Here is a 23461-nt window from a genome sequence, read left to right as displayed (position 1 = left end):
TCAGCTGTCACAGGAGTTTGTAGCTGAACTCAAGAAGACCTGCTAAGTAACAAAAGCCAAAACTGCTAACCATTTCTTACTCATGTTGACTTTGTTAGTTATGTCGTGGAGACACAATAGGTTTTTCTTTTACAACCTATGTAGGATTCGAACCTACATCAATGTGCAATCGCACATTGCTCTACCATTGAGCTAATAGGCTTCCAAAAACTATTATAGTAGTATTGTTTTTGAGTAACAACCAGACAAAATCATAATCATTGACTATGGTTCATAAGGATATGTAAATGGCATAAATGTAAGAATATATAAATGGCATAAAGGTAAGAGTCCCAACAATGTCTTGAACTAGCTTATTCTTTGAAAGGACTTGTGAGCACAATCATGTCCTATCACTAACACTGAAGTGCAAAAGAAAAACAGGGATCGAAAATCAGAATAAAATATAATTGTGCAAGTAAAGTAATATACAATAATGATAATTTACACAGAAACTCAAAGAGTTGAGTTAAAGGGGAACTGACCCCTGTGATTAAATCGTGAGTAGCTAGCATCTTTTCTCTTTCAGATGAACTTATGAATTGCATATTCCCTACAATTGTCAAATAAAACGGTATGTTTTAGGTGATAATCAAGGTAATTACCACGCAATAAGCTTAATTTGACAAACCAACTAACATTCACAAAATCCCCAATTCGATTTTCATATGAACCCTAATTTTTCACTAACTCAAATTAGGGGGTATTTCACCAATTACAATAGAATTTCAGCAACTCAAGCATTATAAATCTTAAATTCGGAAGAATTGTACAGAAAAAGTCGTTTAATTTTCACTGAATAACACCTCAATTTCAATTTCAATTTCTAAATTATCAATATTCATAAGCAATTAATAACTAAATACTCTTAATTCATACCTGACTGTAGCTTGATTATTCTCTTTCTTCCCTTGATTGATTAGAAACGTAATCCCTCTTTCAATTTCAGGAACTTGAAGGCAATTATTTTTTGGAGATGTTGAAACAGGAGAGTAAGAAGCGCACGGGTAAGAAATTAGAACAAGAGGACGAAAATAAACTAAGAATCGTGGAAGGAAACTAAATTTGGATGGGTATATGAAGTGTGGGCCCCACCTCCATTTTTTCTAACGGAAACCGTCAACCGGTGTTGAATTCTAAATTTTGTATTTTTTAAGGTGTTTATATATAATTTAAATTAATTAAGGTGTTTAATTACAAAAGTTGGTTTTTTTAAAGTGTTTAATGACAAAAGATCCTATAATAAATGAGAGAATTCTATCCTAATTTCAATGTATATTTCATTTTCAACAAAAGAGTTGAAAAAGTGGATACTCGAAACTCGATACTATACACAGTACATGTTCTACATTTCATTTGAATAAAAAAGGAAATGCAAACGTACATGAGAATCCTTTTCAACAAAAAGAACTGAAAATTAAAATTGGATACTCGAAACTCGATACTATACACAGTACATGTTCTACATTTCATTTGAATAAAAAAGGAAATGCAAACGTATTATCTTATTCCCGACTATGTTTATAATGAGGTGTACTCAAAGTCGGTTTTTATCTTATCGATCGGTTGTACTAAATCGTAAATAAACAAAATTGATAAAGTTAGTACAAACAGGACATTTGGTACATGTACCCAGCTCTAAATATACTTCGTACTTAGGAGCAAGATTATTGGCAAATTAGTTAAAGAGAAATTAGGATAATTAATTTAAAAAAAAAGTAAAATAAATAATTAGTATATGGGGAGTTACGGTTCATAATTAGTATAAGGAACAGTAACTAATCTTCCAATTTTTAAAGGGTAGAGATTAAAGGCGGGATAATTTCCCAAATTTTTGGTAGTATTTTGAGAGTTTGAATCTAAGTCAACCGTTTCAAAGGAAGAGTACTCATACACAACAGGTGTGATATTTTGGTGATTATCCTTCATAATTGGAGCAAAAGGTCTTGCGCGCACAAGGTGTACAATAAATTTATTGTACACCAAGATAACTTTAACCCCTTTTTTTTGTAACTTTAACCTAATTTTGTTTAACTTTTATATTAGTAAAAAAAAAATTGATAGATAAATATTTTAAAGGGTTAAATGATTAATTTTATACATTATTAGTGATTTTGAAGAAATAAGTTTTACTAAAATGAAAAAATTTATCATTTAACAATAGGTAACTTTTACATATATAAGCTTAACTTTTAAGCATTTTGAGTTAACTTTTACTTCGGTGTACGATATTTATTGTACACCCATTGTAAATAAGATTTTGTGTAATTGGAGTATGATTCTCCTCAATTTCCTGAATATCCTGGTTTCCAGTACCGAGAATCTCGATCCAATCCCCCTTTTGCGACTAATTGATTGATTCTAGCTTGTCCTTCAGGATTCCCTACCCGTTCACCTGCTTTCCCAGTTTCCTGTGCACTGCTCAAAGAGGTTTTCCCGGTCACCAGAGCCGATTAATCCTGCTTTGGAGGTCTTTTTTCGCACCGGTTTCTTCACCAGCATCCAAGACCCGAAGTCTTGCACTTCCTCTGGTTGTTTCTCAGTAGACTTCGGTATAACGTCCAGGGAGGCTTTTTTTAGTTGATCATTGATAATCATCAAATCATCAACATCGGCTGTTTTAGTTGGACAATTAGCTTCATTATGTCTTGTTTTACCACATTTTGAAGCAGGCCATTCCAATTCCTTACGTATTGTATCCTCCAATCTTTTATTTAAGCCAAAATTTTGAAAGTAGGGCTTAGTGAGATCGATTTCAATGCTAATTCTGGTGATGTGATCCCGTTCCGCTTGGGCCGTAGATCGGTCAACACGCAGGACTTTGCCAATTTTTTATCCAATTTTATTGAGAAATTGAATGGGGAAGTATTCCACAGACATATTGGGTATTCTTACCCATGTTCTGAGAACTTTGATCGGGTTGTCATCTGGTACAAAGTTTGATACCCATTTTCCGAAGGTGAGGTAGTTGTCATCAAGCATCCATGGACCTTGGGTGAGTTAGTTATGGTCGGCGGAGTTGGTGAAACGTGCCATGAAGTACTTGTATCCTATATCTTATTATGGAAAGAATTGAAAAAATGTAATAAAATTAAATGGACACATAAATTTTTGTGTTAAAGGTAATATAAGGTTCGTTTATTTTTGAGCTTGAGCTCGAGCTCAAAATGCAAACAAGCTAGCTTGTTAGTGAACAAAGCTCGAACAAGCCAAATTCTTAATGAGCCATACTCGAACAAGAATTTTTCAAAGCTCGAGTTAGCTCGAACACTAATAATCCTTATCAAGCTTAGCTCTAACAGATAAAAGCTCATCTCGACTCATTTACAACCCTAGTCAGGTGTCACTTGTTGATCGGTTTTGCTAGAAACCATCAACTCTCATTTTACCTGCTCAATCACTCATGTTTTCAAGTAGTGCTCCTTCAAACGTTTGATGAACCAACTTTGTTTTTTCGTCATTTAAGAAAAACATAAAAAATTTGGTCATCCATGTGAACATTTATTTTGTTCATGTTTAAGGACGCTCTAAATATCTTCTTCATATGCCTACTCTAGTCTAAAGTGTGAATTTTTAGTTTCAGCTTCTAAGGCACTGCAAGTACCATCAACGGACATCGCTGCGTATATCAGTACATCGCCATTCCAATTCCACTTGTATGGACCCGGTCCACCATATAATTAGCGTGGACCAGGGTAATTAGGTAATTTAGGGCGCTGATTAGGATGATTTCACGTGATCCAAAAAAACAGAAAATGCGCGACCCAATTTTGAACTAAACCCTAAAATCTCTCTCCTCTAGCAGCTTCTCTCTCCTCCAACAGCTTCTCTCTCTTCGAGCTTCAACAATGGAGGAGGATTTAATCGATTTGAATATCGATTTAAATCGCGCAATAGAAGAAGTAATGTATAATTATGAAGGTAATATTCTAATCCTAGTAACTACAAAGAATTATAGTAACTTTAATACTGATTGCGTAATTATTATTATTTTTAAAAATTTAGAGAATCATAGAGAAGTATACGACGTTGAAGATGAAAGCAAATCTCCGCAAATTATGGTTGCAGATCATTGTATTGAAGAAGGTATGATATAGTATCTCTTAATAAATATATAGTAACTGTTATGTTGATATAGTTATCCTCTTATTTAATATAGATGTTATAATAGTGCACACACATTAAATATTATAATTTCAGTAGAGTAACTATAACATATAAAGAGGAACTATATTTATAGTACAGTAACTATAACATATAAAGAGGAACTGTATAGTGTAGAGTAACTATCACATATACACAGGAGTTATATTAACTGTATAGTAACTATAACATATAAACACTAACTATATAAAATGAAGAGTAACTATCACATATAAACACAAAAAATATTAAGTACAGTGTAACTATAACATATAAAGAGAACTATATTTATAGTAAAGTAACTATAACTTATAAAAAGTAACTATATTAACTGTAGAGTAACTATAACATAAACGAAGAAACTATATTAGAAAGAAACTATATTTGTAGTACAGTAACTATAACATATAAAGAGGAACTATATTTACTGTATAGTAACTATCACATATACACAGGACTAATAGTAACTTAATAGTAACTTAATAGTAACTGTAGAGTAACTATAACATATAAACACTAACTATATAAAATTAAGAGTAACTATTACATATAAGCACAAACAATATTAACTGTAGAGTAACTATAACATGTAAAGAGGACTATATTTGTAGTAAAGTAACTATAACATATAAAAAGTAACTATAGTAAATAAAAAATAACTATTATATATAAACAGTTACTTTATTAACTATAGGGTAATTACAACATAAAAAGAGAAACTATATTTAGAGTAGAGTAACTATAATTTATAAAGAGTTACTAAGCTAATATTTGTATATGTACAGGTTCAATCATACATTCAATTGATACAAACCACAACATCTTTAAAAATCCAAATAATGAGCAGCAACAAAACATTGATAAAGAATTTGTTGGCAGTTTAATTGGAGAAGCAAGGAAAACAACCGATGAGATTTATGATCTATATTGCAAACATGCTGCTATTATTGATTTTAGTGTACGAAAAGGGAAGAATAGATATAAAGAAGGAACCATTGTTGTTAATGGAAAATACTTCTACTGCTCTACTGTTGGAATAAGAGACACTCTTAAAAACAAAGAACTCAAAAATGAAGATGATCAATCAGATACAAAGAAGAACGAAAGGAGAAGGAGAGTGATGATAACAAGAACAAAATGTGAATCTCATATATTTGCAAAGAATAATGAAAATGGAGATTTTGAAATAGAAAAGCATGTAGTGGTTCATAATCACCCATTGACAAGAGAAATAAGTAATTATCTCCACCGATCGGAACGACAAATGACAGAGCCTAAACAAGACGCTATTGAGGCAATGTTAGAATGTGGTCTTAGACCAATGGAGTCTTATAGATATATGTCAATAGAAACTGGAGGAGAAGACGGTGTAGGTCATACAATGATTGATCATCTAAACTACTGCTACAAGTTAAAAATGAAGCAAATTGATGACAAGGATTCACAAACACTAGTGAACAAACTGTATGACTTACAATCAATAGATCCTGAGTTCTTTTTCAGAGTAAGACTCAATGATGAAGGAAAAGTTGAGTGTCTATTTTGGAGGGATTCAATGATGAGAGAAGATTACAAAATATATGGAGATGTTCTAGTTTTTTATACTACATTCAGAACAAATAAGTACAATCTCATATGTGCTCCATTTGTTGGTATCAATAACCATTGAAAAAACACAATGTTTGCTTGTGCTTACATTGGGGATGAAACCACTGAATCTTTAGTTTGGGTGTTTGAAACTTTTCTAAAGGCTATGGGAGGAAAGCACCCTGTGTCAATTTTCACTGATCAAGATGCAGCTATTGCTGCTGTAATATAACATGTACCTCTTCATATATTATAGTTACTGTCTATCACTTATAGTCACTGTTTGTATTAGAATAGTTACTCGTTATATACATAATAACTATTTATTTTCTATAGTTACTCTTCTTTATATATAGTAACACTTTGTTTACTATAGTTACTCTTCATATATCATGTGTTACTGAAAATTACTCTTATAATTACTCATTATTTTTTATAGTTATCCTTATTTGAAAATAGTAACTCTTAATAAAATATAGTTACTGAGTATAACTAAAAACATTAATATATATATTGAGAATAACTATAACTATACTAGTTATTTTTTATAGTTACCTTTCTTTACATATAGTAACTCTTAATATAATATAGTTACTCTTTTAGAAAATACTATATTTAATTTTGAGAGCAACTATATCTGTGAAATGGTAATTATTTCTGTAAGAAAGTAACTATATGTATTCATTCTTGTTTTTCAGGTTTTTCCTTCTTCAAGACACAGGTTATGCTTGTGGCACTTGAGTAAAAATGCAAATAGTAGATTTGGTTTATTGAAGTCTGATAAAAACTTCAAAAACGCATTCTACAAGTGTTTAAGTGGGCGTATAAAACCAAATGATTTTGAAGAAACTTGGAAATCTATGATCAACACTTTTAAGCTGGAAAAGGATGACTGGTTCAACAGATTGTATGGTCTTAAAGAAAAATGGTGTACAGCTTTAAGTAAAGATTTTTTTTTTCTGCTAGTATACTTTCTTCACAAAGAAGTGAAAGTACAAACCATGCTGTTGGATTTAAAGCAAATAAAAGTACAACATTAACAAAGTTCTATAGTATTTTTCAAGCTACAATAAATCGATGGAGAAAAACAGAAGAAAAAAACGATTTTGATTGTACAAGAGGAATACCTACTTCAGAGCTAAGTATGAGTGCTATATTAAAACAGGCAGCGAATGTATACACTATAACACTTTTCCGTGATTTTGAAGAAGAGTTCAAGCTTTCTGTGGCAAGTAGTGCAAAGTTCAAAGGAAGTGTTCAGAGAACAGTGTTTTTTGAGGTCTGGACAGAAGGAATAACAGGTAAAAAACTATAAATCTTTGTTTAATATTTTAAGTAGATGTTCTTTTGAATAATATTATATTTTATGTAAATAATCTAAGAGGATCAAGGCAAGAATTTCAATTCAAAATGGAAGATTCAACCGTCACTTGCACATGCAAAAACTTTGAAAAATCTGGATGGTTGTGCTTCCATTGTCTGAGAATATTGCATTTACATTCAATCAATACAATTCCAGATCGTTACATAACAACAAGATGGACTAGATATGCGAAGAAACAGATATGGGAAAGGGTTGATACAATAAAAAAGGAGAAAGGTGAAATCAACAATTTTACTGGTTGGAGATTACATATGATCAGAAGGTAATTTTTTCAATTTACATTAGGTCATTTTCATATAGTTACAATTACAGTTGATACTTTACTTAACACTAAAACTTTATATGACAGATGCTATAACTTAATTTTGAAAGGGCATAAGATAGAAAAGGCCAGAAAATTTATCGAGGAGAGGTTTAAAACTGATAATACAGCAGTTGATGAAATCATAAAAAAGGAAGAAGAAAGGAAGGCAAAAGAAGAAGCTGCAAAGATAGCAGAACAAGAAAAGGCAAAAGCTGAAGCACAACGAGAAACACAAGACGGGGAATCAACTAATTCTGAAATAACAATTGTGCTTGATCTTGATCGCGCTAATACTAAAGGAAAGTGTAAGAAGAGAATAAAGGTTCAATATGACAATTACAAGCAGCCATCAAAGAAAGGAAAAAAGAAACACAAAGAATTTGGATCCAAGACACCGAATATTCAATTATTTACACCTAAAGAACAACTATTTTAGTGATTTTTTTGTTTGATTATCATATACAGTTACTTCAATATTTATACACAAATTTATTGACTGTTTATACTATAGTATTCCTTTACGTTACATAGTTACTATTCTGAAGTTATAGTAACTATTTGTAATCCACAAAACTTTTATTTATCAAGTAACATAGTACAAAACGAGAGTAACTATATCTTGTAAAAGGTAACTATATCTGTAAGAGATTAAGTATATAACTTATGATTTATACACAAATTTATTGACTGTTTATACTATAGTATTCCTTTACATTACATAGTTACTATTCTGAAGTTATAGTAACTCTTTGTACTCCACAAAACTTTTATTTATCAAGTAACATAATACAAAACGAGAGTAACTATATCTTGTAAAAGGTAACTATATCTGTAAGAGAGTAACTATATAACTTATGATTATACACAAATTTATTGACTGTTTATACTATAGTTTTCCTTTACATAACATAGTTACTATTTTGAACTTATGGTAACTCTTTGTAATCCATAAAACTTCTTTTTATCAAGTAACATAATACAAAACGAGAGTAACTATATCTTATAAAAGGTAACTATATCTGTAAGAGAGTAACTATATATATCTGTAAGAGAGTAACTATATAACTTATGATTTATACACAAAATTATTGACTGTTTATAATATGCTAACGCTTCACATTTTGTGGTTACTCTATTTTACATATAGTAACTCTTTCTTTAATATAGTTACTATTCTATAAATATAGTAACTTTTTGTATAGAATAAAACATGACTTATAAATTTATAAGAGTAACTATATTTTTCTAAAGGTAACTGTTTCTTTAAAATAGAAACTACATTTATTCTCATTATATTCCACGGTTAATGGCAATAAAATACTTAATTTATGATAGTCACTATATGCTATGTAACGTAACTATATATTCAGATAGTAACTTTGAAGAAAGATAATTTCATTTGAATAAAGTAGAATATCAATAGAGTTACTAGATGTTGAAAAAAGGTAAATTATATCTGTAAAACAACTACTATATTATAAATTGAACAATATCACACAGATACTGCAGAAGTTACAATCACTCTCATATATCAAACAATTCTAAATCACAGAGAGTAACTATATCAAAATTAGAATTAACTGTACTTTCTAAAGAGTAAATTTACAACACATTAACATTAAAGATTAAATTATTTTTTCAGCTTTAAAAATTATTCACCATGTGAAGCACCTCGTCCGCGTCCTTTACCGCGTCTGCCTCCTTTGCCGCATCTCCTTCCTTTGCCGCGTCCTTTACCTTCAACTATAAAATTTGGCTCAACATCATCTTCTGTTTCAACATTTTTGGATTTCCTTCCTGAACTAATTCTTGCCACAACTTCAATTTTTTCAGGATCATCAATGTGTTTCTGAAGCAACTTTTCCCTCTCTTTAATAAGTGCCTCCAAAACATCTTCTTTCCTCTTTTCCCTAAATGAAACCATTTTTTGAAGAAATTCATCCCTGCAAAGATTCAAATCTGACAAAACAATGGTGCCACACATACAAGCCCTGATGAACTTCCTGAAATCTTCCTGCAAATATTTAAACAATAACTATTAGAATAAAAACAGTAACTATAACAACAAAACAATAACTATAAAGAATGAAGAGAAACTATAAAAAACATTAATTTTATCAAAACAAAAAAAGATTAATTAATTTTAACACAAAAACTTATATTTGCCAAGGGATCAAAGTCAAAAATGCCAACACCATCTTGTACAGTTTCAACACCATGAAATACCATCATAAACATCATTAAATAAACACAACAGTCTTTATCATAAGCACCTCGCTTCCAATTACCATCGACAGGGATAAATGCGAAGGTTCTAATATCTTGATGATGAATGGTATCCAAATCTTTCAATAGCTTTTCTAATGAAGAACAATATACAAAAGATAAGTATTTGTATTCAATAAGGACTGGAATATAAGGGTAACTATAACATATGTAAAGTAACTACAACGAAAAATAAGGTAACTATAAAAAAAACTTACCAAGACAGAAAAAGATTTCTTCCTTCCTTCCAACTCATTTTCATCAATAATCATATTATCCCTGAAGTACACTCTTTTGTCTTTCATACTAACCACAAACAGGTAGTAATATTTCGGGTCTTGAATCAGAACAGGAGCAAAAATCTATATAAAAAAGAAAAACAACAGATTACAACTACAACAAAGGAGGCAGAAAAAGAAAATAATATGGTTATATAAAAAAAATATAAATCATACCATATTACAATCTTTCAACGATTTAATTCCATTAATATCTTTCACACCATAACGAAGACAAATAGACAATTCAGACTAGATTTTTTTGATCATCTGGTTTCTCAATCAATTCAGCAACATATTTCTGCAAAAGATTATTAAAAGAAAAATTAAACAAAGGCAAAAAAAATATAAATAATTTACATTCTATATTATTAAAAATATAACTTACACAATATGTGCCACCTAAAAACAGCTTATGAGGACAACCATCAGGCTTTCTTTCATTTTCATTCAATAAAAAGGCCCATGATTCAATATGAATCAGAAGAATATCAAATGTAGAAGGAAGTGTCCACATATCATCTCTTGCTACCACAATAAAAGGATTGTATTCAATAACTTTATCACTGAAAAACATAAATAAGAAACAATAACTATGTCAGAAATAATATAAAGGTTACTATAATAAATAAAATGATACTATAGAGTATAAAAGGTAACTATAGTAAAAAAAAAAGGATACTATAGTAAAAAAAAAAAAAAAAAAAAAAAAAAAAAAAAAAAAAGGATACTATAGAGTATAAAAGGTAACTATAGTAAATAAAAGGATACTATAGTAAATAAAAAGTAACCATAGAATATAAAAGGTAACTATAGTAAATAAAAAGATACTGCAGAGTATAAAAGGTAACTATAAATTATCGAGGGACTATAGTAAACAAAAGGTAACTATAGTATATAAAAGGTTACTATAGAGAATAAAAGGTAAATACAATATATAAAAGGGTACTATAAAGTATCGAGGTAACTATAGTATTTAAAAGGTAACTACCATATATAAAAGGTAACTACTATATATAAAAGGTAACTATAAAGTATAAAAGGTAATTACAATATATAAAAGGTAACTATATAGCATACAAAGAAACTATAGTATATAATAGGTAACTACATCAAATATAAAGTTAACTATAACAAATACGAATTATAAAGTTACTATAACGTATATAAAGCTACTATATCAAATATAAAGTTACTATAACGCATGTAAAGTTACTATCATATAAAAGCCAAACAATTATATTAAAAGTAACTATAAAAAAATATAATAACTATATCTGTTAGAAGGTAACTATAGTTTAAAATAAATAACTATATTACAAATAAAGTGAATTAAATATTAAATGGTACAAGATTAAATAAACAATAAATTATGAAATGAAAAACTTCTACTTACTTAAGCAACATACACTCTCCATCAGCCAAAGCAGCAAAATCCACAACTTCTTGAACAAATGGTGGAAGAAGTCTCATTAAATCTTCAAATGCAATCATAAACGCACACATTAATAACACATTTTCCTCAACACCATACACACTGACATCCACTTTTGATGCAATCATAAACGCAGACATTAATAGCGCATTTTCCTCAACACCATACACACTGACATCCACTTTTGATATAGCATGGTTGTTAATGATACATTTTTGGAACCCAGCCCACACACGATCATATTCTTCCATTTCATCATCATCACCTCCGTAGATGTTTTCGATTTGGTTTTCAAAGAATCAACAACATCATGTATAACTTTTGAAACATCAATTGGATTAACAAACGCTTGGGTAGATGTTCTTGGCTCAACAATAGCAGCAGTAGACAAAGATGCAGCCTCAGTTGGAACAACAGCAGAAGGTTGAGGGACAATGGTAACAGATACTGGATTAGATGCATATTGACTTGTACCAAAAATATCATCCCACCCATTAGGTAGGTTCTTCACCAATTGATGAATCTCCACTAACTCATCAACCAACTTTTGATAAGTGGAAGATTTCCAAAATATCATCGCCATGGTTCTGCGTCTGCATCGAAGCCTTTATTTTGAACAGCTCTTCAGCATGGATTGCTGAAACGACATCCAAATCTCTCTTCATCAACAACCACTGACCTTGAAAATTCTGAAAGACAAAGTACATAAATTAAAATATGGAACATATTAGGAAATTTTAATAAAAGAGTACAACAAATATTATAAGAAAAGGTAACTATAGTATATAAAAGATAACTATAGTATATAAAAGGTTACTATAGTATATGAAAGGTAACTATAGTATATAAAAGATAACTATCGTAAATAAAAGGTAACTGTAGTAAATAAAAGATAACTATAGTATATTGTATATAAACAATTACTAAAACAAAGATAATGGTAACTTAGTGTATAAAAGATAACTATAGTATATAAAAGATAATTATAGTATAGAGAATATAATACAATTACTAAAACAAAGATAATGGTAATTATAGTGTATAAAAGATAACTATAATTTATAAAAAATAACTATAGTATATAATGACAAATATATCAAGTATAAAGTAAATTTACATCAGTGGCTTTGGAGAGAATTTCTTCATCAGTAGGATGAGATTCAGGGATCTCAAACTGAAGAATCTTACCCCGCCGATGGGGAAGTCGACGGCCAACAGAGGGCTTTTCACCTCCTCTCCCACTGCTGCCAGGTTGACTTTCTTTGGAAATTGATTTTGTTCTTGTCAAATCTATTTGACCATCAACAAAAACAATTTTTTTGGAAATTGGATACTTCTCCTTCTCCAAAATTCCAGAACCATATAATGTACTCATATTTGCATTTTCAGCATGAATCCGATCAGTTATCATCTTCGATGTCCAATGTTTAATAAGAGGTAATTCATCAGGAATACTACTATAATTCCTAAACTTCATCCGTTGAAAATAAGCAAGTTGCAAAAACACAACACAACCTCCAAAAGCTCCCTTTCAATAAAGAATTCTTAAATTTCACAGTTTCCTCACACAATACGTCAAGAACGTGTTTACACCAATTATATTTGGGAATCATTTTAGGATCTTCCAAAGCTTTAGCCAATCGTAAATCTATACTCCTATTGGATGTAGGAGTCATAAATGTAGAAAAAGCAACAAAAACGAACAACTGTTTAAACAGATCACCACCCTCTGTCAACAACTTGATTCTTTCCTCAAACAACCTCACAGGAATTTGAGCATTTACTTCTTCAAAACCAAACTCCTTTCGCCACTTGACTTTCAACTCCAAGTCAGGATTAGTAGAATTCCGCCCACGCTTAACCCCTTCAACCTCCAGCTTAGAAAGGGGGAGCATAAACATATCTTACACATCATAATCAGTGATTTCAAACTGCTTGGAATCACTGACTGTGAACAAAGAACTCACTCCATCAAAACACTTAATGCACCAGTACATCATTTGAGTATTTTTTCGATTTAGTTGCAGCTCTAACAATCCCCCAAAGCCTATCTCTTCCACAACAGCCTTTTGTTCAGGTGTGAAGTCTTTAATTAATTTGCACAATGTTCCTCCTGAACATTGTGTAACAAAAGTAAACCTGAAAATAATCAATAATATATAACCTAAGCCAGGTATTTAATATATAGATATGAAACAATAACATAGTAACTATAAAAATTATATAGTTAATATTACAAGGCAAACATTAACTAATATAATGATATAATAACTATTGTACACATATAGTAACTATTTAAAAAATATAGTAACTGTTTAAACATGATATAATAACTATTGTACACATAGTAACTATTTATAACATATAGTAAATATTTAAAACATATAGTAACTATTTAAAACATATAGTAAATGTTTAAACATGATATAATATCTATGGTACACATAGTAACTATTTATAACATATAGTAACTATTTAAAACATATAGTAACTATTTAAAACATATAGTAACTATCTTTAAAATAAACACTTACATAATCGGCAGGCCATCAACGCCTACTTCTTTAATAGCTTGAGCCTGGAGTTGATGAGCATCAGGCACTGGAACGTCAATCAAACTAGAATTTTGTAAAACTATTTGTCGACTAAGTTCTGGTCCTTCAACAGCTTCTCTTTCTGGTTCTACCTCGTTATCTTTGGTTTTAAGAGAGACCGTCTTTTTCTTCTTTTTAATAGTCACTGATTGTTTGGCAACTGAAAAGAAAACAATTATAAGACGAAGTATTAATAATATAGTAACCAGTAGAATCATATAGTAACTATTGTGGACATATAGTAACCATTATAGAATATAGTAACCATTAGAATCATATAGTAACTATTGTAGACATATAGTAACCATTAAAATCATATAGTAACCATTATAGAATATAGTAACCATTAGAATCATATAGTAACTATTGTCGACATATAGTAACCTTTGAAATCATATAGTAACTATTTTACACATAATAATTTCTAAAATAGTATAGTAACTATAGTACACATAGAGTACACCATTTAAATCAGATATATAGTAACTATTTATAAGACATAGTTACTGTTTAAATTTATAATAACATTTTAACAAAGATAGTAACTATTTATAACACATAGTTACTATTTTAAAGTTATAATTACTTTCATAAAAAGATAGTAACTATTTGTTTTATAACTTTCTAAAAATGATAGTGACTATTTTAAAAACATAGTTACTGTTTTAAACATATAGTAACCTTTTTAAAAATATAGTTACTCTAAAAAACTACTAATAACATGAACACTACGAACATTCCAGTCACTAATAAAAACACTAAAAAACTTCGTAAAATAAAGTAAAGGTAACTATATCAAATATACACTAACTGTATGAAACACTAACCCTAATTTCAACAAAACCACAAACATTTCAATAATTCAAAATCAAAAATATAAAACAAGATCAAATATACCTGGAATTTCATCAGAAACTTGATTTGGCCGTTGTCCTTGCGTTCGCGGACCTTCAATTGCCGTTTCTAAATTCGAAACGGCGACATTATCGATTTTGGGAGCTTCAACCACTTTCTTCGCTGCCGCTTTCTTCACCATTGCAACAAAAACGAAGATTTGATGATTATTTTATGGAAATTGATGGCGCAAATGCTGAAATTAAATTTGAAATGGAGAGAGAAGTTCAGTGAGCAGTTTAGAGATAAGTTGAATGGGAAGTTCAAAAGCTTGGAAAAGAAAAAAAAAAATCAAAAAATACGTATATATTTGGAAAGTAACCACACGTGGCGGTTACCCAACATACCATACGCAAAGACTATAATACCCTAGTCCATAGCATGGACCGGGTTTATTATAGTGTAAATATCGCCATTCGCCCATGCCCAAGTCGAGGAAGTCTTAATCTATACTGGGTATACCATTGAAATGGTATACTAATATTCTGCATTTTTATTTAGTACCAAACCACATAGTTTGATACAAGAAAAGTAGTTGTATTTTCTCATGCGATACCAAACAACATAGTTTGGTAACGTGGTTTCAGTTTTATTTGGTTCCAAACAACATAGTTTGGTACTCACAAGTCAAAGATAAATGTTATTTTTCGTGGGCCAGACTCAATTTTTTACTTAAACTTACCATTTAGCCCTTAATATACCAACTGAAGTTACTATTTTGACCTTAGTATACCATTTTAATGGTATACCCAGTATAGATTCAGAAAACCTCGCCCAAGTCACCCCTTCCATCCATAGAGATTGTTGCGTCAGTATTAAGCTTATAACGGCTTTCATAGGTGGCATGCATCCACCTGAGTACGGAGTAATTCACTAGAAGAACCTTCGTACTCTCCAAGGGGAGACACAAGTCTAGTGCTTGCTAATTGAGGGTCAACCTTCTTCTTGCGTTTAGAAAAAAATTTATGTATAATCGGTTGTACCATGCATTTGGTACAACTAGATTATTTCTTTCTCTATAGCGCTTAGTTAAAGTTTTGCTTGAAAAACAAGAATCGTAGAATATTCTAAATATATTGACGGGGTATATTAAGCATTCATATAATATTTCTATCACAATAATAGTATAGAGTTGGTGATTGCAGTAGTTTTAACAAAAGATAACACCAAATGCCAAAGCATAATTCATACATAGCTCATAATCAAACATATGTAGTACTTCGTATTCTTTTTGCATCAATGCAATTTGACATCACTCTCAAGAAGCTTATCTGCTCAACAAACAGTTGCACAAGCCTAGAAAATTTGCGTAAATTAGGAATAATCATTATCACCTGCAATCAGAAAATCACATTTCATGTCTCCAATGACAAATCTGAGATCTGGATTTAACTCTTAACGCTAAGAGCGTTGGGGAAAATCAAGGGGTAGGGGTTCCAACGTTAGAGTCCTTAGACTTGTTCTCGTCAGAAGACGGTCTCTCTTCTGACTCGGATGGTCTAATTTCCTCAATCATTCTGACCACATCTTCCATTACAGGCCTCATATCAGGAACTCTAGCAACACAAGCCAATGCTATCTGTAACATCTGCACCATTTCCTCTTCGGCATTTGGACTCTTTAGCAGCTCAACATCAAATACCTCAGAAGTCCACTCTTCTCTCACTACAGACTGCACCCATCTAGGGAGATCAATCACATCACATTGTCCATGGCTTGTCTTAAGAGGGGCTTTCCCTGTAAGCATCTCCAACACAAGTACTCCAAAGCTGTAAACATCCGATTTTTGACTGGCTTTTCTTGCTTCTATCACTTCTGGAGCATGGTACCCTATGCTCCTCGAGGTGATGCCTTGGAAATTCATCAACAGAGGCAAGCCGAAATCAGAGATGCAACCTTCGTGATCTTGTGAGAGGAGAATATTCGAGGACTTAATGTTTCCGTGGATAAATTTTCCCCCTGCCTCACTGTGGACATGGAGTATTCCTCGTGCAGCTCCTAATGCAATTGTAATTCTAGAGTTCCAATCTAGGGGAGTCTTTCCATTATAGCCAGAGCCTGAAAGTTGAGCGGAAGGATGCATCAACAAAATGCTAGCAGCATATAATTTCAGAAAATTTGCAAATTTTAAGCAACTTCAACCACTGTTTTTTAATTCAACAGTACAAGATTGTAAAGCAGGCCTAAATTTTCATGTATGAATTAAATAACACTGATTTCAACAATTAATAGTTTCCATTTTCAAGTGAAAACATAAAATTATTATGTTAAACTTAAAAGGAAGGGGACCTGATGAAATGAGATCACAAGGATGCAGATATGTAATCATAGGAATATGCTACTCTACAGTAGTTTTTTAGGGGCCAATGCTTCTAATAGTTTTTATGACTATTATATTAGTCAAAATCGATCAGATAGCACGTCATGATTGAAGATCTCCTGCAACAATGGATCATCATTATGGTAAACTGCAACTAGAAGATTGATGCATTTAAAACTGTGAGAATAGAGGGTTAAGGTATGTGTACCATGCAAGACTGCACTTAAGCTACCACCAGGCATGAAATCATACACTAGAAGTTTTTCATCCTTGGAGAAATAGTAAGCCCGAAGAGGCACGAGATTTGGATGTTGACCAACTTTGCTAACCATCTCCATTTGCTGTTCAAATTCCCTCTTGCCAATTCCCACCTCCTTCAGCCTTTTTACCACCACAACAACTCCCTCGTCCAAAATTGCTTTGTATGCTGTTCCATAGCTCCCTTTCCCAAGAACTTCCGCTGAAGCTCTAAGCAAGTCCTCCAGATCAAAGTTATAAGAGCAGCCTTCAAAGAATACCAATTTGTTCTTTTCAGATGTTTGCACACCACTCCCGAAGTCTTCCTTTGGCATTTGGTTTTTGCCCTTCTTCACATTAACTTCTTTCCCTTTATCAACTGCACTATCTTCTACACTTCTTTTCTTCAAACAGCATAATAAGATTATCATTATAGCAAGAAACAACGCAGCAATGCTGCCTACTACAATAGCAATTATGGCGCCTATACTGAGTTTCCTGCTATTGCCAGTTTTGCTTTTCATGGGGAGTGTTGATGGAGACACCAAGGAAGCTGGAGCAGGTGATAGGTCACTGGAGGAGCAACTGTCCAGAGGTGGCCCACATAAGGGGTTCCCCAAAAATGATGAACTAGGGAACTTCTGAAGTGAAGATGGGATTTCACCATTTAACTTGTTGTAGCTAATGTTTAAAAATTTGAGCCTCGGGGGTTTAAGGTCAGGAACAGAACCTGAAAGCAAATTATCTTGGAGATCCAACACCATAAGCCTTGTCAAATTGTTGATAACTGAAGGAATATTTCCAGTGAAGGAGTTGAAGCTTAAATCCAACACCATAAGTCCAGGAGAAAGAGTTTCGGGAATGCTCCCTGAGAAATTATTTGATTGAAGGAATAAGTAATGGAGTGATGTTAAAGAACACATGTCAGTAGGAATTTTCCCATTGAGGCTGTTTGATCTCAGGCTTAGGATTTCAAGGGCGTCTAGTTTCCCAATGGTGCCAGATGGTATCGGGCCAACGAGCCCAATTCCTGGGAGATGGACAGCAACAACACGGGTTCCTTGGGTATTGCAAGTAATACCAGCCCAAGAGGTGCAAATTGGAGAAGCAACATTCCAGTTGAGCTTTCGGCTATGTGGAACATTAGCAGCAAAATTAAGAAGAGCTTGCCTGTCTGAGTTCAAGTCAGCACAAATGAGGGGGAGGATAGCAACTTGGAGAAGAAAGACAGAGAGTTCTAAAGAGGATTTGCGCTTCATGGTGGACTTTTCTGCTGATGCTATATTAAGATAATGCTAGATGCAGAGATGAAACCATGAGTGGTGTTGCTATTTGATCTGTCCCAATAAGAAGTCCTTTTATGACTTATATTACATCTGAAGGAGAGGTTGACAATAACACTGCATCATCAAATATGCAAAATCGATAATCAGATTAAGACACTAGCAGCATAAGAAATAAACATAACATGCATTATGCCTCAAGCTTAAAACTCACACAGACATACATAATGACCTTGATTGTTGGAGTAATATTAAAAGTCAAATCAAACCAGTTAAACTAACCCTTTCATACATGAGATGGCCTGTAATGATGATTCTGATCCTAGAAAACATCCGGAAAACCTGCTATGGTTTAAAGGCGAACACGAAAAAGATATACGTAGTGTAAAACAAAGACAACATCCACAATTCCACATTCTTGATAGGAAAGAGGGTCAAAAGACAAGGAAATATCTGCAATTATTTAGTCTACGGTATGTCCTACTTTACCTGTAGAATATTTCTTACATACTATCAACTTTGAAATAAAATTGCATATAAAACACTAATACAGTTGAAAGAATATTACTTTTGATGACTCCACCATTCAAGGACCACCAATTCTTTTAATCTGTTCCTGCTTTTTCCTTAATTATTTTAGGGGGGAAAAGTTCACTCAATGATTCTATCATGCAAAGAGGAATATATACTTATTAACTAAGTATTGATTTTAGAAGGGTGCCCTACTTTTAGGTTATAAAGCATCAACATCTTTGCACCGAGAAGAAGCAATAAAAATTGATGCATTTGTACATTTGTACTCTTAGCTTCAATTTTAACCTTCCCACAACTTCAACTCGAATAATCGAGAATCGAGATATGATCCAATTATTAAGATTATTTTTTCCGAGTGGGAGGTTGAGAGTCGATTCTTATCCACCCTTTGTACCCTTTATACAAACAAAAAAGAAAAAGCAAAATATTCAGATAACTTAAGAGGGAATTTATTAACATTTTAAGGTTTAAAGTGAAAATTCCCAGTGCTTCAGGAATCAGGAATATAACTTCTATATATTGAATGCCCTTAAATTTCTAAAAAAATGCTGTAAAGATTAAAAGCAGCCCTCTGTAATAAGGAAAAGAGATCAGAGAGAATCCGATGCCCATTATAAGAAACAAAGCAAAAGTGAAAACTATACTTTGCCATGCCATAAAAAAAAAAGTATGAAATGCTTTTCCTAAAAAAGGCATGTCTCCTCTAAACAAGCTCAAAACAAGGCTCTTGATAATGGATGTTCATTTTTTCTTTGAACTAATAACTCCCTCCATTCAGAATTAATAGTTACATAAGTATATTACTCCGTATTTTGGAATGTCCGAAACAGTTGTCAGTTTTCCTTAAATTAGATTATGCTTTGACTATGCCTGGACTTGGGAACTCTATCATATAGGACACCCTGGATATGTTTTCTTGTGAAGACTTGACTATTTTATCTAAAATTTCCATATTTTTAGTCCAAATTGTGGTCTTGAGGTGTCAAGTTTCTATACCTATGTTGGAGTGACGGGAATCTAACACGAGTACCTAACGTAAAATGGAAAGTCCTAACAACATAGACTAAACACAACCATATATATATACCCTAATTAAATGAAGTGATAAAGAGAGGTCCAGATTATGGAACAAGACAACTAGTATCCATGAGATTTAACTAAGTAGAAGAATCTGTACTGTAGCATCATTTACTTTCTTTTGTTAAGATAGCGACTAAAAGCTTCTTTGCCTAGTTTAATACTACAAAGGTCACACTAAGTAGCAAAAGCAAAAGTATTACAAAACCATAATAATCAACCTCAATCCACAAAGCAAGACGGCCATTGTTTTGTCATCCTCTAAAAATAAATTTCTTATAAAAAATATACGGGAAAATAATCTATACAGAGACAACTTTGAACTATAACGCGACAAAAATTAAAGAGAAAAGGAAACCTGCTTCAGTTTCCACTATGTTGTCTACTACTGGAAGTGATTTTGGCACACCCAGTGGCCAGTGTGAGAGCACCCCTCACTGGAATCCGTAAACTGTACTCTACTCATAGAGGTGTGCCAAAATCAATTTCCATATAACACAAGGATTTGCTCCCTTTCATGAACTTCATTAAATTATTAATTTCTCTTAAAATATATTATTGTACTATTTAAAATTAATGGAAGTTTCATCAAATAATTTGATAAAAATTAGTGAGCAATACAAACTTCGTATAAATTAAATTTGCACATACTGTATAAAAATATTAAAGGTCGGATCTAGTATTTATTTTCAATTTTCCATTAATTACAATTGCTAATATAATTTACAAAAAAAACCTGATTTATCCTGAAAAAAACACTAATTTGTACGAAAATAAACATTATCGTACGGCAATTTATGAGCAAATTCTGGTACAATGTGGATCTAAAACCTTGACAAGACTATCCGTTAGCTTATTTATTCGAATTTATCTTTGAAATATTATAAAATGCCAAAATTAACAATTAATGCAGGTAAATAAATAAAATATTTCCAAAAAAAACAAAAACAATTGCAGAAATTTCTCAGTTTTACAGTATTTCCAGTGTAGAACATACAAACATGCCAAAATTGAACCAATTGGACAATGTACTTACTTTCTCTCTCCTTCCCTGCCCCAACAAAAAAACCCACAAAATTTCAAAACTCCATTGCACCTAAGTATTAATTTATAAAGGCAATTAAACACAAATGTTCAATTTATATCAGTAAATAAGCAAAAACTCAAATACAAAAATTGCTAAAAATAGAATAAATTCGAAAAAGAAGAGGAGAGAGAAAAAGAACCTCGAGATAAAAGCAGGGGAGGCGAAAATGTAGAGAAACCCACCAATGTAGAAGGAAACCCAGTTGAGATTACAGTGTGATTTTTATGGCAATTTTGGGTTTAGTTAATTTATTCATGAGAAAACGACGTAGAAAAAGAAAAGCGTCGGTAAACCGAAATGAAACGACGATTTGTACCGATATTAGTATGAGGAATTCAGCATTAAATGAGAGTTTCTCTTTCTCTCATTTAAAGCGGCTCAACTACAAAAAAAAACACTTGAATTTCAGTGATTAATAGAGAGAGAAAGCAAGAAAAATAGGGAATTTTGAGATGGACCCAGAAAACCCAAAAAAAAAAAGGAGAGAGAAAAAAGGAGGAGTTGGTGATATAGAGAATATGGTGAAAGTGGGAAAAAAAAAAAAATAAAAAAAAATAGAACTAATGAGTAATGAAGTTTTGTACAGTAGACTGGTCAAAAATAATTGAAAAAAAATGAAGAGTGAAGTACAGTCTGGTAGTGAAGCTGGGGATCAGCAAAGTGGGATTACAGGCGAATCACGAATGGTGTGTAAGTGTGTTGTGTCATGTGTTGCGTAAGAAATGGGGGAAGCAATTGCGGTTTTCCAAGTTTTGTTTACTTTTACCGTAAACTTTGTTTACTACCTCGTAGTATTAAGCTTTGTTTACTATTAAGCCATGTTTTTTTTTTACTTGTATATGGAGTATATGGTTACCACAAATTCTTATTTACAATGGTTGTACAATAAATACCAAAGTAAAAGTTAATTCAAAATGTCTAAAAGTTAAACTTATATATGTAAAAGTTATCCATTTTTTAATGATAAATTTTTTCATTTTAATAAAAATTGTTTCTTCAAAATCACTAATAATGTATAAAATTAATCATTTAACTCTTTAAAATGTTTATCTATCAACATTTTTTTACTAATATAAAAGTTAATCAAAACTAGGTTAAAGTTACAAAAAAATAGGTAAAAGTTATCTTGGTGTACAATAAATTTATTGTACACCTAGTGCGCGCAAGACCTTTTGTATTTTTACTATTGGCCTTTAGATGTTCTTAACTGTTTCGTACGTACAAGATAAGATTAATCAACGAAAGTTGGTGGAGACTAGACCTGTTCAATGGGCAGGGTTAGGGTCGGGCCGGGCCGAAGCTTAACGGGGCGGTTGGGTTGCACAAGAATCTGCATTGGGCCGGGTTGGGCCAGGCTTAAGCCCATTTGAGCCCGTTTAAGCCCAGCCTATTCTTTATTCTTTATGATTTTTTTGGATTTTGTTTATAGTTATTTCTTCTTACTATATACTTACGGGTGGTTAATAATTGTGCTACTTAGTTTATTAATTAATATTTTACATTAACTAAAAGTACTACTTCGTACATTATTTTAGGCAGACAAGGGGGGTAATCCATTCCATCATCATCGCATTCCATCATTTATGTTGATTCTCCTGGTGTTCTTGTTAATGAGGCATTGCAATACAGATTCTTGTGTGAATTCCGAAGAATTAGGTTCATCGGGTAAGTTCATTGCTAGTTTTAATTTTCAGAATGAGAGTTTCTCGCTTATGGATTGCTCGGAATTTTTGGGTAAGGGTGAGAGGTGTGAGAGAGCAACAATGGTGGAGAAGAAGTAGAGTTAATTTAATAGATGGGGTCTAACCTTTTGAAATTTTCACCCTTTAGGACCTATATCTATTTTTTTTTACCGTTTGGGACATCATTCCCCCTTTCCGGTCACATTTAACTAGTGTACATTAAAAGGTTATGTCATTGGGTTAAAAGGTTTAAGTAAATCCAGAGTTTGAGGACTAACCTTTTCGTTTTTTCACCTTTTAGGACCTGTACTTTCTTTT

At 31.9% G+C, this 23461-nt stretch overlaps 5 protein-coding genes across 7 annotated transcripts; 2 read left to right on the top strand and 3 right to left on the bottom strand.

The window, feature by feature from the left end:
* Window positions 1–3887: 3887 nt before the first annotated feature.
* LOC130465443 (protein FAR1-RELATED SEQUENCE 5-like) lies at window positions 3888–5851 on the top strand. The gene is made up of 4 exons (XM_056834201.1): window positions 3888–3960; window positions 4045–4125; window positions 4968–5053; window positions 5156–5851. Exons 1-4 carry the CDS (start codon window positions 3888–3890, stop codon window positions 5849–5851), a joined length of 936 nt encoding a protein of 311 aa, XP_056690179.1.
* Window positions 5852–5860: 9 nt separating this feature from the next.
* LOC110799755 (protein FAR-RED IMPAIRED RESPONSE 1-like) lies at window positions 5861–7893 on the top strand. The gene is made up of 5 exons (XM_056834200.1): window positions 5861–5992; window positions 6468–6676; window positions 6736–7070; window positions 7289–7415; window positions 7503–7893. Exons 1-5 carry the CDS (start codon window positions 5861–5863, stop codon window positions 7891–7893), a joined length of 1194 nt encoding a protein of 397 aa, XP_056690178.1.
* Window positions 7894–9100: 1207 nt separating this feature from the next.
* On the bottom strand, window positions 9101–12089 carry LOC130465950 (uncharacterized). Of its 2 annotated transcripts, XM_056834727.1 has the most exons (5): window positions 11397–12089; window positions 10389–10566; window positions 10178–10301; window positions 9941–10084; window positions 9101–9471 (listed from the first exon to the last, which is right to left on the bottom strand). In XM_056834727.1, the coding sequence occupies exons 1-3, from the start codon at window positions 11684–11686 to the stop codon at window positions 10248–10250; spliced, it is 522 nt and encodes a 173-aa protein (XP_056690705.1). In that variant the 5' UTR covers window positions 11687–12089; the 3' UTR covers window positions 9101–9471; window positions 9941–10084; window positions 10178–10247. The 2 variants fall into 2 exon arrangements, with proteins under 2 accessions (XP_056690705.1, XP_056690704.1); XM_056834726.1 differs by having other exon boundaries at window positions 10178–10566.
* A 469-nt stretch (window positions 12090–12558) lies between these two features.
* On the bottom strand, window positions 12559–15611 carry LOC130465949 (uncharacterized). Its single transcript, XM_056834725.1, has 3 exons — window positions 14927–15611; window positions 13970–14189; window positions 12559–13574 (listed from the first exon to the last, which is right to left on the bottom strand). The coding sequence occupies exons 1-3, from the start codon at window positions 15063–15065 to the stop codon at window positions 13340–13342; spliced, it is 594 nt and encodes a 197-aa protein (XP_056690703.1). The 5' UTR covers window positions 15066–15611; the 3' UTR covers window positions 12559–13339.
* A 451-nt stretch (window positions 15612–16062) lies between these two features.
* LOC110799762 (probable inactive receptor kinase At5g58300) lies at window positions 16063–22144 on the bottom strand. Of its 2 annotated transcripts, none has more exons than XM_022005030.2 (3): window positions 21601–22144; window positions 17452–18880; window positions 16063–16981 (listed from the first exon to the last, which is right to left on the bottom strand). In XM_022005030.2, the coding sequence occupies exons 2-3, from the start codon at window positions 18737–18739 to the stop codon at window positions 16344–16346; spliced, it is 1926 nt and encodes a 641-aa protein (XP_021860722.1). In that variant the 5' UTR covers window positions 18740–18880; window positions 21601–22144; the 3' UTR covers window positions 16063–16343. The 2 variants fall into 2 exon arrangements, with proteins under 2 accessions (XP_021860722.1, XP_021860723.1); XM_022005031.2 differs by lacking the exon at window positions 21601–22144 and adding an exon at window positions 19046–19234.
* Window positions 22145–23461: the final 1317 nt, after the last annotated feature.

This window comes from Spinacia oleracea, chromosome 1, assembly GCF_020520425.1.
Source record: "Spinacia oleracea cultivar Varoflay chromosome 1, BTI_SOV_V1, whole genome shotgun sequence".
Lineage (NCBI taxonomy): Eukaryota > Viridiplantae > Streptophyta > Magnoliopsida > Caryophyllales > Amaranthaceae > Spinacia > Spinacia oleracea.
Note: the sequence above shows the minus strand (reverse complement) of the source record. Positions and strands in the feature narration are given on the sequence as shown.

Bases quoted from the DNA above. Each gene is read 5' to 3' on its own strand.
- LOC130465443 (XM_056834201.1), top strand. From the start codon at position 3,888: ATGGAGGAGGATTTAATCGATTTGAATATCGATTTAAATCGCGCAATA. The intron at 4,126-4,967 runs GTATGATATAGT...GTATATGTACAG, and splicing joins AGATCATTGTATTGAAGAAG to GTTCAATCATACATTCAATT. The intron at 5,054-5,155 runs GTTGGCAGTTTA...CGAAAAGGGAAG, and splicing joins AAAACATTGATAAAGAATTT to AATAGATATAAAGAAGGAAC.
- LOC110799755 (XM_056834200.1), top strand. From the start codon at position 5,861: ATGTTTGCTTGTGCTTACATTGGGGATGAAACCACTGAATCTTTAGTT. The intron at 6,677-6,735 runs GTATGGTCTTAA...TTTTTCTGCTAG, and splicing joins GATGACTGGTTCAACAGATT to TATACTTTCTTCACAAAGAA. The intron at 7,416-7,502 runs GTAATTTTTTCA...TTTATATGACAG, and splicing joins AGATTACATATGATCAGAAG to ATGCTATAACTTAATTTTGA.
- LOC130465950 (XM_056834726.1), bottom strand. From the start codon at position 11,686: ATGGAAGAATATGATCGTGTGTGGGCTGGGTTCCAAAAATGTATCATT. The intron at 10,567-11,396 runs GTAAGTAGAAGT...TATGTTTTTCAG, and splicing joins GGAGAGTGTATGTTGCTTAA to TGATAAAGTTATTGAATACA.
- LOC130465949 (XM_056834725.1), bottom strand. From the start codon at position 15,065: ATGGTGAAGAAAGCGGCAGCGAAGAAAGTGGTTGAAGCTCCCAAAATC. The intron at 14,190-14,926 runs GTATATTTGATC...TTTTCTTTTCAG, and splicing joins AGTTTCTGATGAAATTCCAG to TTGCCAAACAATCAGTGACT. The intron at 13,575-13,969 runs GTAAGTGTTTAT...GATTATTTTCAG, and splicing joins GTTGATGGCCTGCCGATTAT to GTTTACTTTTGTTACACAAT.
- LOC110799762 (XM_022005030.2), bottom strand. From the start codon at position 18,739: ATGAAGCGCAAATCCTCTTTAGAACTCTCTGTCTTTCTTCTCCAAGTT. The intron at 16,982-17,451 runs GTACACATACCT...CTCAACTTTCAG, and splicing joins CTTAAGTGCAGTCTTGCATG to GCTCTGGCTATAATGGAAAG.